The following is a 20,634-nucleotide window of genomic DNA, read 5'->3' on the forward strand; positions in this document are numbered from 1 at the left end:
TACCCTACGGATGGGAATGCTTGACTGGAGCTACGTTAGGAGGATCTCACGGGGCGCGTGGAGATCACTCAGGGTGTATAGTTTTTTTGTAGGATGATCATATTAGGTTGATGTATAGGGACTAGACGTCATTCTTTTTGGGTTGGAGTATTTTAATTTGGAAAACTGTACTTATACTAATATTGTCAGTTTGACATCTTATTTGAATGGGTTCCATGTACCATTTGTTGTTGTGTAAATGCTTTGGATTTATATTTGGAGAAACTTTTCCGCTGACTACGACTACGACTACGACTACGACTACGACTACGACTACGACTACGACTACGACTACGACTACGACTACGACTACGACTACGACTACGACTACGACTACGACTACGACTACGACTACGACTACGACTACGACTACGACTACGACTACGACTACGACTACGACTACGACTACGACTACGACTACGACTACGACTACGACTACGACTACGACTACGACTAAGACGTGGACGTGGCGCGCGCGCGTGTGTTGGCTTGCTAGTTGAGTGCCGTAGCAACGGAATCCAAATTTTTCAATCGGATGTGGGTAAAACAACACGCGCGCGACGACTACGACTACGACTACGACTAAGACGTGGACGTGGCGCGCGCGCGTGTGTTGGCTTGCTAGTTGAGTGCCGTAGCAACGGAATCCAAATTTTTCAACCGGGGTGTGAAAATCGGGGTGTTACATAATGACTCTATACAACATGTCCTAATCAGATTATAACTAAGAAATAACAACACCCCCCCACCCTCAATATAACACATAGAGTTTCGACCCCTTTTGAAAAACATTGGGGATTTTGTTTCTTTTCTTGTTATTTAAGTTACATACCACACAAATTTCACATTATACAAAACACTTAAAGTCAAAATCAACAAAAATATTATCCCAAACTTTAGAGTTTTCAATTTTGAGAGTGAAAAAGGGTGGGAAGTGTTTTTTTTTTTTTTTTTTTTCATTTTAAACATTAACAACAGCAAACAAGTAATATGGAAACATGAAACAAAAAAATCACACACTCTCCCTCGTTATAAATATTCGTGGGTTTCAAGAGAGAAGAAAGGAAAAATATTTTTCACCTAGTGATCCTTAGTTCAATAGAGCCTCACTCGATGTGTTTAATACTTTTGTAGTTGGAGGTTTTGTGATTGGAAGTCTCGAAGAAGTTCAAAAATGGAAGGAAAGTTTAAGGTTTTAGGGAGAATAAGAGAAATAGAAGATGAAGTATGAAAAAAATGAAAGTGATGGTGTTTGATGATGATAGTGGAATTTATTTTTCCTTCCCTTAATTAAACTACTCTCTCAATTCTAAATTAATTACCAAATATTTCTAACTAAAATAATTACTCACTTAAACTTAATCCTAAATTGTCGCAACTATCCTTTTTGACACTTAGTTATAATCACACCACACCACATCACACCACTCATTCATCACCACATCACATCACATCACTCATTCATCAACAAAGAACAATGTCAATCTTCTCGATTGACAATGCATTAAGTTAATAGAAAATAATTGCAGACAATTTATGTCAATAATTATTTTTATGATGAGATTAACTTGATTATTAAAAATAATAAACTTCTTTATTCTTCACTCAGAATAATATTTCTCACATCAAACTAAAGTCTCAACTAACCTAGAACTTCAATTAAAAATTTTGTCGAAATCAAAATTGTTTTAAAATTTAAAAATAGTAAAATTACTCAACCATTTCGAAAGTTGGAAAATTATGTGTATTGGCGGCTTTCAACCATTTTATACACACATAACTAATAAAAATAATCTAGTCACGAAACATAACTCTTGAATTTTTAGCTTCAGCAACCTGAAAAATTACTCTTCTATCTAACTTTGATGTGTCTAAAACTATGAGATTCAAATGACGCTTCTTTTGATTTGGGTTTTAATTGCATCGTGATTAAAAGAGACCTTCTCAGCATTGTCAGAGCAATCAATTTCTCTTCTACAAACAATTCTTATATGGAGATTGTCGCAATTTTCTTTCTTTGTTTTTCTTACATGTAATGGCTCATAAAATATTCAAAGTGGTTAATAATATAAGTTTATATATATGTCACAAAAAATATCTCAATTATAAAAAAAACATTGAAAAATAATACTATTCTTCATATAAATACGACAAACAGTATATACAATATCAAATGTGTGTTTAAATGTTTTTGGCTAAATTACATTTGTGGTCCTTTAACTTAACTTCAGGTAACGTTTTAGTCCTTTATCTTTTTTTTTTCCCGACTTGGTCCTTTATTTTAATTTTAAGCGACAATTTGATATTTTATGTTTTAAAATTTCAACAATGATATCCTTTTTTATACAAAAATTCAAAAAAAAAATTCAATCAAAACTCATAAAATTAATTATATTCTTCAATATAATACAAATTTCATCAAATTCGTAACGCAAATCTTCAAATAAACTCATATTTTCATACCTTATTTGATATTTTAAGGAATAAAGGACCAAGTCGGAAAAAAAAAAAGATAAAGGACTAAAACGTTACCTGAAATTAAGTTAAAGGACCACAAATGTAATTTAGCCAATATTTTTTTTTTTGAATATCAATAAAAATAATTGTATACTATAGAATGTCTATTTACAAGTTTTATTTATAATTAACCTAAAAAGCAAAAGAAAATAGAAGAGGAGAGGGTATAGTTGTCATTTAAATCGATAAAAAGCTAAAAACCCTAATAGCGGGTTGTTTCCACCTCGAATCCAATCCAACGATATATGAGTGAGTGTTGCCGCCTCATCACTCATCACTCACTCCTTCTTCCACCTCTCGCTCCGTTTCTCTACACCTACAGTTATTCCAAATGGTAAACTCAACTAACTCTCTCTCTCTTCTTTTCTATTCCATTATATTCAATGTTATTATTATTATTTGAACGAAATGAATTTGAGGAATAATGAAATTTATTATAGGCTTCGGAGAAGAAACTGTCGAATCCAATGAGGGAAATCAAAGTTCAGAAACTCGTTCTCAATATTTCCGTTGGTGAAAGTGGAGATCGTCTCACCAGAGCCGCCAAGGTTTTTTTTTTTTTTCATTTATCGTTTTCACATTTTTTTAATTTCTTTCAATTTGATAACTAACTTGTTTTTATTTTATTTTATTTTCGTAGGTTCTTGAACAGCTTAGTGGTCAAACCCCTGTTTTCTCCAAAGGTACTTTTTTATTTTTATTTTGTATATTATTTGTTGCTTATCTTTTGATTGATTTTTACATGTAATTTGAGTGTGAATAACATAATAATTCTGTAGCAATGGTTGCTTAAGTTTTTATCTACTAACATTAACACTACACTGACATTGAAAAGTATACACAGTTAATAATTCGAGAAAATTGAAGTAATTGAATAAAATTATGGAAGTAAATGAACTTAACTATCTAAATGGTAGTGTCGTACTAGTGTTGATGCTATATAGATTATTATTGGTTATTTTTTGGGCTTTAACTAATGGCATAATTGTAAGGTTATGTAAGCACTTTTTGAGTTAATTTTCAACTCTGGATTTGGGAAAGAAAAATTTTCATGAACATTTTCACATCTCTACAAGTACTTGTAGACAAAAAATGTTAGAATCTAACAAAAGTTGTGTTTTTTTAAACATAAATTTCTTATGTAATAATTATTTTTTTCTGGAATCACATTCCTTTAACTGTTATATTCAAAACAATTATGAACTTGGACAAATGTTTTCATAAGTAAAGAACATACACTTATTCAGTTGACAAAATACCAGTGTTATCAATAGCGGCCATCGAGGGTTGCAGTGAACATTTTTTGCCGATGTCTATGGCCAATATTTGATGAACGGCGGTGCCATCTCGTTTTATGGTGACTTAATATATTGGATTTTAGCCTGCCCTCCATGATTTGCCATCTGCAATCAGTAACACTTAACTATGGCAATCACCAATACACTGCATTTTTTACTATGGCAATCACCAATACACTGCATTTTTTACTTTTGTATTTTGGAAATTTGGCTCAAGGTTGTGCTCTGATTGGTTCTTCTTTTATTCTTGTGCTTGTTAACAGCTAGGTACACTGTCCGTTCCTTTGGTATCAGAAGGAATGAAAAGATTGCTTGCTATGTCACTGTTAGAGGTGACAAGGCAATGCAGCTTTTGGAGAGTGGTTTGAAGGTCAAGGAGTACGAGTTGTTGAGGAGAAACTTCAGTGATACCGGATGTTTTGGCTTTGGTATTCAGGAGCATATTGATTTGGGAATCAAGTAAGCTGAAAAACAGTTATATTTTATGTTGAAGAAGCCTTATTTGTTTGACATTTTTGCTTTTGATATTTGATGATATGTGGAGTTGTATATTCTGATATTATTATGATGAAGATTTCATAGCTGGCTCTTCCTTTTAGCTACTAATCAGTGTGTACTAATTTGCAATCTGATCGGGTCACATCAGTTTGTGGTGGCGGCTGCAACTGAGATGTTGTTGCAGCATCACATGTTTCAATTTGAAACTTTAAACCATGCTTTGTTCCACAAAAGTACCAATACTAATTTGTTTAGGTTTTCTGACGGAAACTTTCTAGTGACTGTGCATTCAGTAGGAATTGATTATTACACAGCCTGTTAAGAAAGCGTTTTATAATATTTATTAAAAAGATCCATTATTGAATAACTTCTAGTTCATAGGATTTTTTTAATTGAAATAAGCGTTAGTTTCTTACTCATTGAAGAATTATTAGAAGTTTATAAGTTTCCAAGAAGTTGATAGATTCTAAGATAATAAGGCACATATTTTTTTTTTTTAATGAGGAGCAGAAATTTTCAACTTAAGTTAGAAGTTGTTAGTTAGAATGTCTATGGTTATTGTTTCAATCTTATTTCTTCCATTTTTTCATTTAATTATTTATGAACAAATTTATCTGAACTGGCTCTAACTCTGTTGGATTATGTAGTTCATCTTACTAAGACCCTTAGTTTCCAAAAAGTAAGGAATTCAATCAATGGTTGTCTTTGTGTATCAATTCCTTTTCCTGTGTATCTTTTATGTTTGTTGTAGTTCTCTTATAATTCAAATGATGACTTTTTACCATACTGATTTTTAAAATTGTTCTTCAGGTACGACCCTTCCACTGGTATCTATGGTATGGATTTCTATGTTGTCTTGGAGCGTCCTGGATATCGTGTTGGACGTCGTCGCCGATGCAAGGCACGTGTTGGAATCCAACATCGTGTCACAAAGGACGATGCCATGAAGTGGTTCCAAGTTAAATATGAAGGTGTGATCCTAAACAAGTCGCAGGCAATTGTTTAGTTGAATCAGGCCATTCTTAAGTACGAGTTCTAAATTTTGTTGAGTGTAGTTTGATGTTTTTTGAATCTGTAACTTATTTCTTCACTGGTATGAATGTTACTCTCTACATGTTACTTAAGCTGTTTGTTTACTTTTTCTTCTAAATATCATTAAATTTTGACATCAATACTGATTTGCGAGACCACTGATTTAGTTTTGTTTTAATCTATCTATTCATCGAATATGTTCCACCTCTGGAATTGGTGTTTTGAAGTAGCTTAATTTCTGGAAATTCTTTTCATTTTAGGATAGCTGCTATATTAAAAATTATTGTTTCATATTGTAAATATGAAAATTTGAAAAACAGATACCATGCGAATAAAAATTGACTGCAGTCCTGATTGATCTACCCGAAAGATCAAATAATAATAAAGATTAGGCTTCGATATTCTAAAGATAATGTATATGCAAATAGAGGTCACTTTGTTTTTCTTCTTTTAAAAAGTTTTTCTTTTAAATCACTTTTAATTTAAATCCTTAGTCCACTTTTCATTTGAAAATTTGATTTGGCTGTTTTTTTAATGAAGCTGAACATGTCACAAAGATTGAACATGTTTTACTTGTACTTTTGTCAAGCTGACTCGTTTACAATAAATAATAAAAACATTAAATCCGATTTATATGACTTTTTAAGTTCTTAGACTCAGCCTTGAGTCTCCATGAACATTCTTGAGCTCAAACCTGTAAATTATTCAACCCTAAATCAATTTAAAATCATTCCTCCAGGCTGCAATACTCCTTCTCAATAAAACCACAAGGCAGCGACTATTCAGTCCTATATCTAAGGATGTATGATAGCAGTCTATCATCAAACTAAAAAGAAAGCATTTCAAAATCTTCTGCATGAGTGATGTATTAAATCAGCAAGTTTAAATAGGAAAACCAGCACCATTAACCTTAGGCCAAATTTAAATCAAAATTAGATCAACTTCAAATAACACACAGTTATGTCCCTTAAGGTGACTGGATGTGGACAACATTGGGGTCAATCTCCACTAATATTATCAATTATGTTATGTCACCATTAAGGTCCATGGCCTGTTTATCAAGAACAATAGAAGATGTTCCACAAACTCATTTTTATTAGAAATATAGGGACACAATAATTGGATAATATTTGGAAAATTGTACACCTCCACTAGCATGATACAATAACAATTCACACATGCATGAGCTAATATAGCTAATATCAAGTTAAAGCCAAATTCAATAGATGGAGACCAAAGAGAATGTATGCCTAAAAGCAGCTGGAGTGGAAATTAATTTTAGAAAACTGCTTGCATGCCTTTCCCACATAAAGTTTACAATGAAAGAATGAGCCCTTCTATACTATGTTCCTTCATTCAATCTGCCATCGAACTACTTTTTTGTCGTGTTTTCATTGTCCAAGTCACAGTTTCTATACATAGCTATAAGTTTTATTCTAGTTTAAAACAATGCTTCCTCTAATTGTATTTTTTACTGATATAGTTCTGCAAACTTAAGTTCAGAAAATGACATGTGATAGATTTTGTTTATGTTGATAATTACTTTTATTCCACAATAAATATTTGTTTTATTCATTGCATAAAGTGTCTAGACTTTAAGCTGTAATTTGTAGCACTATTTAGGATCATAGAATGATTTAATTTTGATGTCTGTTGCGATCTAAAGTTTTATAAATTCACGTCTAGCTCATTAATTTGAAATTGTTTTTTTTTTTCTTTTTTCTTTTTCGGTTTGAAACAGAGAAAGGGCAACAACTTAAGTTATTAGACTCTATTCAAATCAGATAAAATAGCCTTCTTTTTTTCCTTTAAATACATGTGACCACGATCAAATTTCTATTGAAGTGCTTTGAGTCAGAGTCGCGTAATAATCATTTTGATTTTTATCAAATAAAAGAATTTCAAGCATTGACCACAACATACATTAAAACTCAATCCAATTAATTGCACATATGCATAAATAACAGTGAATAATACAAACAATGCTGCCAATATTATGTTTCCGATAAAGATATTAAAAATAGTTGACAAAGAAACATATCATGTCATATTTCATCAGCTCATATGGTATCCTGACTCATAAAAAATGTAGTCAAAGACACATTACCCTACAAATGTATCCGTAACGAGCTCATGATCCGAAGATAAATATCATAAAATTGTGAAGGAGAATATTTTACATTCTCATTGCTCTTGTTCGAGTCATCCTCTTAAACTTGCTCGTTATTGCTAAGGAGTGAAAGCAGAGACTCCGTATACATGGTCACTTGGGCCTATAAGCCCTATGAGTCTCCTCTCTTAAATTTACAAAAAATAATGAAATAATGGACTGAAATTTTAAAAAAATTATCTTAATAAGAAGCCTAATATTAAGGACTCAGAATTAGCCAAGTCCGTATCATTTTATTTTTGTATGTTATGTTTTGTTAATCAATTGCACGTGAGATAGACTAGATGCATGTTTTTTTTATTATTAGAAATGATATGATTTTTTTTAAATAGTTAGAAATTACATATTCGAGGATAATAATTAAAAAATAATAATATATGAATTAATTAACATCATTCAAATTATTAACATAAATAATAAATAAAATTTTAATTTTAATAATATACATCTTCAAGAATAGATTTGTATAAATATCATTCAACCAATATATTCTATACACATCATCATTAAATTATAATTTTCTTACTACTTTTGTGTATTGAATCATTCTCCTTAATTCAAAATTTAAAGAAAAAATTATCCCTGTCTCTACACATTAAATATCATGACCGGAAACCTTGTAATTTTCCTTGATCTGGTTGTTTTAATTTTGCCCAAGTAAAAAAATCATGTGTTAATTATTTATCATGATTATTATATGAGAAACTTATTTTTGTATGTCTGTCAAAGATTTTTTTTATATTTAATTATAAGTTGTCAAACTCAATGGTTACAATAATTTCAAACCCAAACAAACTTGCAAAACCAAACCAACCTACTATTTAGTGGATTAGATTGGTTTGAGAAGCAGGTTGATGACGTGCGTTTGCCCACCTCTCTAATTTCTCGCTTCTTATAAATCAGGGTAAATTTGCCTAGAGACACAAGAATCACTATTGTAATGTGTGTCCAAACATTGATTCAAGTTTTGTCACACTGACAAAAATAAACCATAAATTTAGCTGCAGCCTTGAGAAAAAGGATATTCATGAAAGGATCTAAGCCTTTCTGGTCGAATAGTGTATGATCTTCCACTAATGCAAAAAATTGCACTCAAGTTCACATTTTTATTCTGCAAAAGTTAACACAACCAGATAATTCTCAGAAACTGGCACCGACACTTCAGATTTTATTTTTCAATTTCAGATTTAAGTCCAGTTTGGTGTTTAATGGCATCATTGTTCGACACTAACTTTGACACATGTGATTACATTTAATCACTTTCATATTCTCAAATTTGTACCTATATATATGTATCAGTGTCAGTATCGTGTTCAATGTTTGTGTCTATGCTTTCTCAATTTTCGGCAAACAAATCACACAATTCTGCAACAAACTGAGAATGTGGAATAACAATAATTTTCTTTTTATTCATAGAAATGTATATGAATATAAGGGTCTTTCAAAAACCAAGAGAAACCCAAAGAAAAACTACTTTATATGAACATATATCACTGGAAATTTTATTTTAGATAAAAAAACATGTATGTGTTCAAATACAATGAGAGAGAAACATAAAGAAAAACAAAATTACAATGCTAAGCATCCTATTACCAGCAGAAACACTAGTCCTTGTCTTTTGGAGGAACCTTTGATTCTACTTCTTTTGGAATGGATTTCTTCACTTCCCTGAAAAAAATAGCGAAAATCATAAATCATATTACAACACCTATTAATGAATTATCTAATAATCTTATTAATCAATAAAGACGTAATTCATATACACCGTCTGCATAAAGATTTTTTACACTATCAATCAATCATAACCACTAGATCATGAAAAACATTTGACTTTAATTATAACTATTTCAAATGTCATACAAATGAATTATTGTAATTTATTGACAGTGTAAAACTTTTTTCACCGAGAATGTATCAAAATTAAACTCAATAAATAAACATTACATTACCCACATCAACACTATGGGGGTAGAGTGGAAGACAAGAAACAAAGGAATACATAAACTTCAAAATCATAATAATCAAATGATGCATTCAAGTAACTACTTCAACACTTTTATCTCTATAAATAAAATAAATCATGATTTCAATAGGTAGGCATTAAACTAGCCAAAATTCAGTGCGATTTAATTTCCTAACAAAACCATTCTACTGCGTTTATAAATAGTTGACACAAGAATTCACAAATCTTGAGAACTTCTATAAATATTAGACATGTCAAAAATTCATTTCATTATGAAGCATTGCACAAACATTCACACAAAAGAGAACAATCAATGAATCCAACTCATTAAATCATTATTTAAAAAATTCATAACATATAGTATAATTTTCTTAGGGTTGACTATATGGACCAGAACATCATTTGAAAAAAGTAACAAACTCTTTTTCATGTGATGACTTGAAATCCTACTAATTTTAAACCAACTCAATAAATTAACATAAAAATCTTAGTACTTTTCTTTTGAAAAAATGATGGGTCCAACCAACTCCAATGGTTTTTTTTTTTTCTTTCTGTTCAATCAAGCAGGAAGGTTGCAGATCTATATCAGTTAATAGTCTGTAAACATCGACAACTCTAGCTCAAGTTGTCAAATAGCTGTTATAGTGGCGGTATAGTGCTATGGCATAACAGAATTTGAACAAATTGCTATTGCTCCTTGATACATTACTTAGTACAAAGTGTTGTCAAAAAGCCATATTGCATCGCTATAGCACTATAGCATAGCAAAAAATTAGAACAAACCGCTATTTTATGTGATCTTCAATTGACAACACTACTCTAGCTAACATTAAGATTGCCAAAAGAGTTCTCCCAATTCACATTAAGTTGTTGATTGTTAAGAACTCAAAATAATTCATAATTTAGTCCAAACGATCAAATCCATTTAACAAGTTTGCGGATCATACCAGAAAAAGGAAAATATAAACTTCAACACCAAACCAAAACTTATGCATATCACCCAAAACAACTCTAGAAGCTTATTAATCATAAGACTAAGGCATCTTGCATACTCAATATGTCTAAACTATTAAGATTTAAAACACAAAAAATACCTCATATTCTCATCAATCTTTCAAGTCAAAGAAAAGGAAGAAAATAAAAAACATAAACCTTTTAACCAATACAAAATTTCTAGTTCCTACAATCTACATACACTACTTACAAGCTCTAATTCCATACCGGTGAATGCTCATCCAACCCCCCATTTTTTGGCTTTTTATCAGATTCTAGTTACCGGTAGAGTAGTGTATTTTACAGTTTACACTACCGGATCCTAGTTTCCAGTAGTGTATTTGGGGGTGGAGAGGCAAAATCAGGGGGCGGATGAGCATTCACCTTCCAATCACATAAACAATTTTCCTGTGCCTAAAGCAATCATTTTTAATTGAGCCAGCACATTAGCAAACTCAAAATGAACCTCCAATCAAGAAAATGTGTTTCTGCTTACAGGAACACAATCCCCTTAACCATGTGCTTGAATGATTTTGGAGGACAAATTCATTTGAACTAAATATTGTCTAACTTAATCATTTGTGAACTAAAGGAAATTAAAAAAAAAAAAAAAGTACTAATTTCTAATTCTTATTTATTATGATTATAGACAATGACCAATTCTCTTCACAAAAAAATATACTCCTCTTCTCCTTTTCCTTTTTCATTGAAAATCCCATCAAACTTATTCTTAATGTTCTAATGAATTGTTTAAATGCAATTACAGACTTAAAATATCCTAATTTGCACTTTTTAACTCTAGTTTATGATTATTTATAAACAATGTACAACTCTCTTAATTCAAAATTGATTTTCTTTTTTTTAATCTTCCATTCCCTTTCCTTCAAAATCCTAGACCAAACACATCCTTAATGTTCAAATAGGCAAATTCTAAGGTGAACCACTTTAAACTAGTGTTTAAACATCACCCGAAACTCTAGCAACAATCGACAGTATAAGTTAACAACTCTCCTCGTATTTACAGCTGAGACAATCACCTAATTGGTATCAGTTCAACCATTAACTTATAGTTTCGAGGAGTGTCATCAATCGTAGATGGTCCGTCGTAGCATCTGTCTAACATGATTTTAAATTGCGGTTGCAATGGCAAGCTGGAACCTTTATATTGCAATACATATGCTGAAACTTCAAAATCCGCAATATTGCTACTACAATTAAAGTTGCAGACCACAATTTAAAACCCATGCCGATGCCGACTGGTTTAGATGCAATTCCAGAATTAAAACCTTACTCAACTACATATTCAGTTGTAAAAACTTCAAAAATTGAAAGAAAAAAAGGACAACAACAAAGACCCAGTAGTGGAAACAAGGACGAAAACAAAAAACGAAGTGAACCCATTAACCAAAATGGAAACTTTATAACGAACAAGAAGATAGATACAAAAGGGGTATTTTGGGTAAAACTCACTTGGCAGAATTAGCGGTTTCTTCTTCGAGCCAGTGACGAATGTGTTTGACGTTTTGTTTGAATGTTGATGCTGATTTTCTAACGTCGCTTCTTAGAAGAAGCACGACGGCGCTTACACCGGCAACTGTGAGAACGAAATTCGTCAAACCCATTGGTGCTCGATTCAGCTCTCGATATGGGTACGTTGTGGGAAGAAGATGATCACATAGACAAGCCCAAACCCATTGGGCTAATATAAAAGGCTAAAATACGGAGTTTTTTTTTTAATATTAATATCATACTTTTTAAATTTTTATATCAAATTGTCTGAAAATAAAATACCAAATTGCTTTATTTTTTTTTATAAGTCAGGAAGTCGTTCTCTAACCTTGCCGCTCGGTGAAGAAATTGTTTTTTTAAGTTTAATACGAGGTTGCATACTGAGAATGCGACTATGTAGTGATGTAAATATTTTTATTTATTATTTTAATAATTCAGTTATTTATTATATAATAAATTAAAATATTTAAAAAATTAAAATATTATTAGTAAAATAAAATAAAATATATTAAATTTAAGAAAAAAATATAATTAATTAAACGTGTCAAAATAAATAACGTATTATATTATTTCAACAACTCTGTCGTATTTTATAAATAAATTTATATTAATATAATAATTATATCTTATTTTACAGATAAAGTAGCCGCTCAATTCTATTTTATTAACTACTCTCTCCTTTTGTTTTGGATCTAATAATTAAAAATTAATAAAAATAAAAATAATTAAAAATAATAAATTATATAAATAACATAAAACAAAATATATTAAATAGAAAAAAAATAAATACATAAAAAAATACATCAATTTTAAAAGATTAAACTCATACGAGTTTTTGGTTTTCATCTCTCAGTTATAGTCTCGTACATGCAACTTATGAGTGTAATCTTTAAAATTTGATGTATTTTTTTTTTCTTTTCAATTTGATGTTTTTTTCTTCTATTTTCATGTTATTAATATAATTTACTATTTTTAATTATAATTATTTTTATTTATTATACAAAAAAAAAAGAGGAAGTGGTTAATAAAATAGAATTAAAAATAAAATAGAATTATTTTTATCTATTTTGAGTTTTTAAATATTTTAATTTATTATATAATAAATAACTCAGTTATTAAAAGGGTAAAAAAAAAACATTTACATCACTACATGGTTGCGACCTTCTGGACTTAAAAAACAATTTCTTCACCAAATTGCAAGGCTAGGGAGTGACTTCCTGAAGAGTTAAATAAAAAATAAAAAAAAGGATAATTTAGTATTTTATTTTTAATGTAGGACAATTTTGTATAAAATTTTTAAAAGTAGGATATTAATATAAAAAATCTCCAAAACACCCAAATTTTCTTATATATTGATATTAAATAAGTTTATGTTATTTGAAAATTGATATAAATACAATACTATATTATAGTTATGGGTGTATAAAATATCCATTTAATTAAATGATAAATTGGATTTTATTGCATCAATAAAAAATCAAATCACTGAAATAATTTATGAATTGATCACATACTTAAAATAATCTAATTAATTAAATTTAATTTTATATTTTTTTAATCTCAATTAAGATTTTTTCTCAAAGAAATTTTTTAAAATTTCTCTTTCTCGAAAAAAAAAGGTATTGATTTTTTTTAGAAAAATATAAGAAATATTTTAAATCATTTTGTTCTTCGAAAATTTTTGAGAAAAAAATTGAAAATATTTTTGAATTTTTTTTAAACATAATAGTTACTTTTTTTTTTGAAAATGTTTTGACATCTATTTTTCTCAAAAAAATTGAGATTTTTTTTTGAAAGAATTTCAAAATTCTTTTTTCAAAAAAGCTATTCAAAATTTATTTTAATTAAAAAATTATTCAAAATATTAAATTAATTTATATTTATAAACCGATTTAGAACTACACTAAACTTTATTCGAATATAGTTTTTATTAGTTTTTAAAAATTGAACTATATCATTAATGTAATCTAATTCAGTTCAATTTTTACATCAGAACTAACTACTTCAATATACTCAATATCCAATGGAATTACATTTTGTTTTTTATAACACATCAAAATATTGTATTTATGATTTATTTTATTTTTCATTAACATTACTCTTAAATTTACTTATTTTATGTATTTTAAAATACTATATTTCATACTCATATTAGGTAGGTAGTCTACACTACCCGTGTTGTGTATGTTTAGTTTTGTCACGACACACATGGGTGAAATATGAAAATGTTTGCAAAATAAATTCAGCAACATAAAATATATTGAGAGTAAAAGCTATTCATGCTAAAATTGTAAAACTATATAATAAATTTAATTTATATACATTATCAATATAAATAGTTTTTATATTGTTAATCAATTACAACAGTTAAATTAGTAGAGATGTTTATATTTCTTATGAATAATTGTGATTGATTTATAGTATAAATTTTTTATATTGACATCACATATCAATTAAACTCTTTTATTATATTGACAATTAATAATAATTTATTTCATTAACAAATAATTAAATAATTGTCATTGATTTGATTTAAAAGTGACACAACATGATACAAGAGATTAAATGACATAAGTGAGTGATAGTATGTTGTTGCTTCACAATGTTGTTTATCTTTTTTAATCTCAAATATATTTTCAGAAATCTTAAAATTGAAATTTCAAAAAGTTAATTTTAAAATTTTCAAAACATATTTTATATAATTGAATGTTTAAAATTAAAGTTTTTGAAAATATTATAACTTTTGATAAATGAAATAGATATCATTTTGATATATTTTCTTTTCAATTTTAGTATTTCAAATGCAAATGCAATGTTAAATGATTTTTTTTACCATATAATTTATATTATATGAGTCACTTAAGTTATTATTCTTTAATTATTAATATTAATTAGTTAGATCATTACTTTTTTTTTTCCATTTAAAAGTTTTTGAATTAATGTAAAATTATCAAATACAATAATTATTTTAAGACGAATGAATTGCAGTTATATGATGATTTTCTTTATCAATTTATACATTACATTTTATATAATATTGATGTTTATATAATATTGATCTTTATCAACAATTTTCTTCTTTCAACATCAACATAAATTGGTTAACTTAATATTTATACAAATTTACATTTTCCAATTCATTAGCACTCAAAGTAGAAGTTATTATATTTTTGGCTTTTGCATTATAGCCAACTCTTTTCTTAGAACCAATCAGATCTTGATTTCTTGATTAATGATCCATGCAAATCTAGGCAACCATTTTCTACTGCATCTAATATATCAAGACCACTTAACATTCTTTCTTTCCAATATATATAAGCAGACCCATTAAAGCCAGGGTCTAGGTAAAGAGGCATCTTGTCGACTACTTTTTCTATTCTCTTCTGTAAATTCATTTCCAAAAAACTGTAATCATCTTTACTTTGTTTGTTATTGTCTTCTATAAATTCACTCCTAAAAGGTTGAAAAATATTATTAAAAAAAACATCATATTTAATTAATAATATTTTTTTAACAAAGAGAAATTTTTTTTTGCAAACACGATAAACACCGTGTTTTAAAAGTATATTTCTGAATACGTCTCTTTTTATTTAAAAACATACAAATGTTCAACTCTTCTTTTAAACATTGAATAATATAATAATAAATCAAATTTTTTATTTTTATTTTTTAAATATTTTTCATATAAAATTTAAATACTTTTTAATATGTTTATAATATGATTAATATTTGATCCTTATTTTAGAAATATGCGATGTTTTTATATTATTTAGCTCCATATATATAACAATAAATTTAATGAAAATTATTGATATGAAATTTCACATAGAAAGAAAAGATTTTTCATATACATTATAGCACATATAATCTGCAAATGCAAACAAAAAATAAAAATTTAATTTAATTAAATTTATACTTGAAACTGGAACTGTAAAGATGAAGAGAAAAAATAAATAGTTTTAATTTGGTTTATAATCAATCAATAGCTTAATTTCATATGTTACGTTGCAAAAGGATATATAACTAATTTATTCATGTGTTACATGAGCATAGATAATTCATATGTATTACATGAAGATAGATAATTCATATGCGTTACATGAGGATATATAACTAATAATCGATCTTTATGTGTTATATGAGGATAAACAACCAATAACTAATTTAAATATGTTACATGAAGGATTGATATTAGATAATCACAATCACTCATCTGTGATATGAAGATGTAGATGATTAAAAAAATGACTTATAACCTAGATATTCATGTGCTACATGAAACTAGGGGTGTACGGGACCTAACCCGTCCCATGAACACGTCCTAGCCCATAAGCAATGAGTTGGATCTGACCAGATCTCAATATTAGACCAAAAAAATAAAGATGGAGTTTGGGTCACCCATCGAGTTACTCCTCTAGTCTCAAATTACTTTAAAGATAATTAATGATTATTTTATGTTATTAATACTCTTGAGTGGATTGGTAAGTGGTAACCGTAGTTGACTTGCTATGAGTTACTTTATATTTAATTTTATTGGGGGCATAGGGTGGCCATGACCACTCCAAATCTCCAATATTTTTTTAAAAAAATACTGCTATTTTTATTTTTTTTGTTTGAATAATGTTATTGAAACATAATTTGACACAAAATGAGTCACAAATACAAAACGTGATTCTCTTTATTTTACATAGTACTATGTTTGTGTCATATTTTGTGTTAAGTTTTGTGTTCCAATAACATTTTTTTTATAAGATACATTTGATTTATAATTTGATCAACAAAAATTGATCTATTTGATCCATAACATGAATAAAATACATCCATTTTTGTTGATCAAATTATATTTCAAATGTCTATTATATAAAAAAAAGGAGGGAATTATTTATAAAAAAAATTACAAAAACAACTACTGTAATTATAAAATAAACTAAAATTTTCAACTTAAATTCCAACTATCTTAGTTGTGAATTTTATCTAGAGATATAGTTGTAAATTTTATACAAAGATATAAAAGTCAAACCAAATGATCGTATGATACCAAAAACTTAACCAAAACTAATTAAATTAGATTGATATTTGTGTATGAGTTTGAGTTCAAGTTAAACTAAATTAATAAATTCGACCTTTATGGATTTGAGATATAATTCCATGTAATTTTAAAATAGATTGCATATTACTCAAACCAAACTGTTATTTTTTATTAACACTATGTCAATATTGATATCTTAAATATTATTTTGTGTTTAAATGTATTTTAATAATTTTATATATATATATATATATATATATATATATATATATATATTATTTTTGTCCTTGTAGTTAAGAAAGTTGTATTAATAGTGTAAAAATTTGGATTTAATTTGTTTAAATCAACAATGTAAAGATATGTTATATTGTCAACTAATCACAACCGTCAGATTAATAAAACAGTTTGACTTTTATTATAATTACTTTTAAAATCAAACTTATGGATGGTTGTGATGTGTTGACAAAACATAACAATTAAACTATAAAATTTTAGTTTTTGAAAAAGAAAAAAAGATTTTTAGAAACTAATTTTTAATTATTAAAATTGTCAATCAAAATTTGATTTGTTAGCTCTATCTTATAAGCGTTAAGAGTTTGATTGTCAATATATTTTACAAATTTATAACTTAAAATTTTTATACAATACTATATCCATTAAAATTTTAAAAATTTAACCACCCAAACATTTTTGTTCCCTAAAGTATATCGACAAGGTACATAGAAGCTTAAGATGCAATCTCATTCAATAAAGACATTAAGTCAACACATAATGCTGAAAATAATATACCTAAATATTTTAAGAAGATTTTATTTACTTAAATATATTTAAGATTTATAGTAAAATATCAGTCGAATATATAATTTATATGTTTATTTAGAATATGTTTATGATATGTTCCTTATTTTAGAATATGTTATGTTTTTATATTACAAATTAAATATATATATATATATATATATATATATATATATAATAAAATATATAATATGAAATTTTGTAAAAAAAGTTCTTATAAAATATATCACATTTAATTCTAGCAATTGCAAATATTACCACCAATCAAACCTATCTTTTAATATGATCACCCCAAGCAATATTGTATTAATGACTGATGCATTTATAAAAGACATAAATCGTCTTGAAATCCCATTTAAAGATTTTGTTGAAATCATGGCTGGAAAGTATCGTCCGGACCTATTAGTAGGCAACATTTCAAAATGTGTCTTAGGCATTTTTTTTTCAATTTACTATGCATATATATTTTTTCTTCAAAATCTGTGTTTTATGTTTCCTATTTTAAAATTTGAAATGTTGTTAACAAATCTTGCAAACATCGTAGGGGTGTGGTGCATGAGATTGTTTACACACAAAAAGCTCCTACCTCAAAGAAGGGTACATGCTTCTCTCAACATCAGAGACCTTATGTAAATGTTGTTTTTGAAATTCGAAAATTTTTGAAAACAATTTATGCCACCGAAAATATTACTGGGTTGAGTCGCGGACTAGGTCGCTCCCTTTAAGACGTTTCGAGGCACTGTCCAAAATTGTGCAAGGCAGACTATTAACCACGAAGTCCCCAGGATAAAACAGCTCAGATACTCTGTATCGGAGTTCTACTGCACTGTAGAAAATCGTTCTAGAATTACACCCTCAATATGGCAGTCTTACGAATGACACTCGTAATATGGCACAAAGACCACTCAAAAGAGATGAATCAGTAAGGAGGGGGAGAAGAGAGAAAAACCTTAGATACAAAGAGCTTTTGGTGTGATTTTCCAACTGGGGATAACCCTCTATTTATAGAGGAAATTCGCAATTGGATCTGAGAAATCCATGGATCACCAGAACGCGCGCTCCAAGCCCCCAAAACGTGCGCCCCAAACTCAGGAATTTGACTCTGACTTTTGACCGGACAACAAGGAAACGTGAGACCAAAGATTAGGGTTTTGACCGAGCAAGTCAGACGCACGAATTCAGGGAGGAAGACTGGATCAGATATGACTAGGTGGATCAATATGACGGCGCGCGTGTGTGGTGGTCAATATTGCTTGCGTTCTCCCTCCTTCACAAAATTAGGGTGCCCATTGGGGCCCATCCCAAGTTCATTACCTCCACCTTATATACCTACTAGTGTGTGGTATCCCTCCAATGTGGGACTTTTCAATTTTTTCAATTCACAACAACAATAGCTCTCATAAATGCCATCATTATTTCCAATGAACTTTTCATTAAAGGCATCATCATTTCCAACATTAAATAACATTTTCATGAATTTACAATACTAATGAATTAAAAGGAACTTTTTTAACATTAATTTTATTTTAAGTCTCCATAAAATTTTATGGTATGAATTGAAATATTTCCATCATGTAAGTGCCACACATGTTGTTTTTGTTATGAATATGAAAGATGTATGCATTTGTCAGAGAAATCCATTCAACCATCTAGTCTTTAATTTCTATGACATAAAGATTGGACACCAACTAAATATTATATTTTATCCAGATGCGAAACCAACTTTTATAGTGGATGATTTCAATATCATATATAACGGCAAAAAGCTTGACATGAAACGATGTATTCACACCCAAGTAATTTGAGAAGCGATATATCAAAAGTAAGTATAAGAGTTATTGTATCTACTTGTGCGGTATCTAGCCCTTCAAAAAGTTATAGTTCTAAGTGAAGTAATATAAGAGTTTTGTTCATTAATTCAATTAAATAAATAAAAACAACAAAAGTAATGTAAACTTATATATAAGTGAAATTACATTGTTGGAGTTATATTTTATCAATCACTTTCTCATGTATCCTATAGATCAGTTACATATATCCGTGTTAATATCAACATCATCACTGTCGTTATTCAAGCGTTATTAATTCCTTAATAACGATGAGAGATCAACCGTCTTGCTTAAACGACGATTCCTTAACCTATTAACCAAGACGTCACATTAACACAGTTCGAGACTATTATACCTAAATCTATTCCCAGAGTTTAGATTCAATAGATAAACATTAAGAACAAGCACTAAGAACAATGATAAACATTGATATTCATGAGTAATTAGAATATATATAACTATAAATCAAAAGAGATACAAAATAGTATGATTGATTACATCTTGCCACAACCTAAAATTTCGAGGGTTAGCTTGAATTCAATGGAGTCACCGCCAAATTATATTTTAATAGGAAAACATTGAAAAAACCCTTAAAAACAGAAAAAATGATATTTGAAATCAAATTTAAGGTTCAGGAGTTGGTTATGCGTAGAGAATGTATTAATGTTAACTTTAATATATATATTTTTTTCGTTAAAAAATGGTTACCTAAATTAATTGTGCAAAAATTAATGTTAACTTTAATATATATATTTTTTTCAAATTAGTTTAATGCGAATATAACTTTTTATAAATGTGATGCTGAAAATAAAATAGTACTCAAAATAGAGAGAAAACAATTTTTTTTTATTGTGCTTGACAAGAGTGCAATCTTGCTATTATGTATCTCCATGTGCAATGGAGAAATCAAATATACGTAGTTCTTAGGCAAAAAATGCATGACTTTTAAAAATGAGTTT

At 28.4% G+C, this 20,634-nt stretch overlaps 2 protein-coding genes across 2 annotated transcripts; one reads left to right on the forward strand and one right to left on the reverse strand.

Moving 5' to 3' along the window:
• The first annotated feature begins 2,811 nt into the window (after positions 1 to 2,811).
• On the forward strand, positions 2,812 to 5,488 carry LOC101515768 (60S ribosomal protein L11-like). The gene is made up of 5 exons (NM_001279232.1): positions 2,812 to 2,890; positions 2,997 to 3,104; positions 3,197 to 3,239; positions 4,118 to 4,313; positions 5,163 to 5,488. Exons 1-5 carry the CDS (start codon positions 2,888 to 2,890, stop codon positions 5,356 to 5,358), a joined length of 546 nt encoding a protein of 181 aa, NP_001266161.1. The 5' UTR covers positions 2,812 to 2,887; the 3' UTR covers positions 5,359 to 5,488.
• A 3,455-nt stretch (positions 5,489 to 8,943) lies between these two features.
• Positions 8,944 to 12,210, reverse strand: LOC101515436 (uncharacterized). The gene is made up of 2 exons (XM_004499555.4): positions 11,981 to 12,210; positions 8,944 to 9,222 (listed from the first exon to the last, which is right to left on the reverse strand). The coding sequence occupies exons 1-2, from the start codon at positions 12,130 to 12,132 to the stop codon at positions 9,159 to 9,161; spliced, it is 216 nt and encodes a 71-aa protein (XP_004499612.1). The 5' UTR covers positions 12,133 to 12,210; the 3' UTR covers positions 8,944 to 9,158.
• Positions 12,211 to 20,634: the final 8,424 nt, after the last annotated feature.

Source organism: Cicer arietinum, chromosome 5, assembly GCF_000331145.2.
Source record: "Cicer arietinum cultivar CDC Frontier isolate Library 1 chromosome 5, Cicar.CDCFrontier_v2.0, whole genome shotgun sequence".
Classification (NCBI taxonomy): domain Eukaryota; kingdom Viridiplantae; phylum Streptophyta; class Magnoliopsida; order Fabales; family Fabaceae; genus Cicer; species Cicer arietinum.

Excerpts from the sequence above, each read along its gene's own strand:
- LOC101515436 (XM_004499555.4), bottom strand. The coding sequence starts at position 12,132 with ATGGGTTTGACGAATTTCGTTCTCACAGTTGCCGGTGTAAGCGCCGTC. Across the intron at positions 9,223-11,980 it reads GAAACCGCTAATTCTGCCAA|GGAAGTGAAGAAATCCATTC; the intron begins GTGAGTTTTACC and ends TATTTTTTTCAG.
- LOC101515768 (NM_001279232.1), top strand. Across the intron at positions 3,240-4,117 it reads AACCCCTGTTTTCTCCAAAG|CTAGGTACACTGTCCGTTCC; the intron begins GTACTTTTTTAT and ends GCTTGTTAACAG. Across the intron at positions 4,314-5,162 it reads CATATTGATTTGGGAATCAA|GTACGACCCTTCCACTGGTA; the intron begins GTAAGCTGAAAA and ends ATTGTTCTTCAG.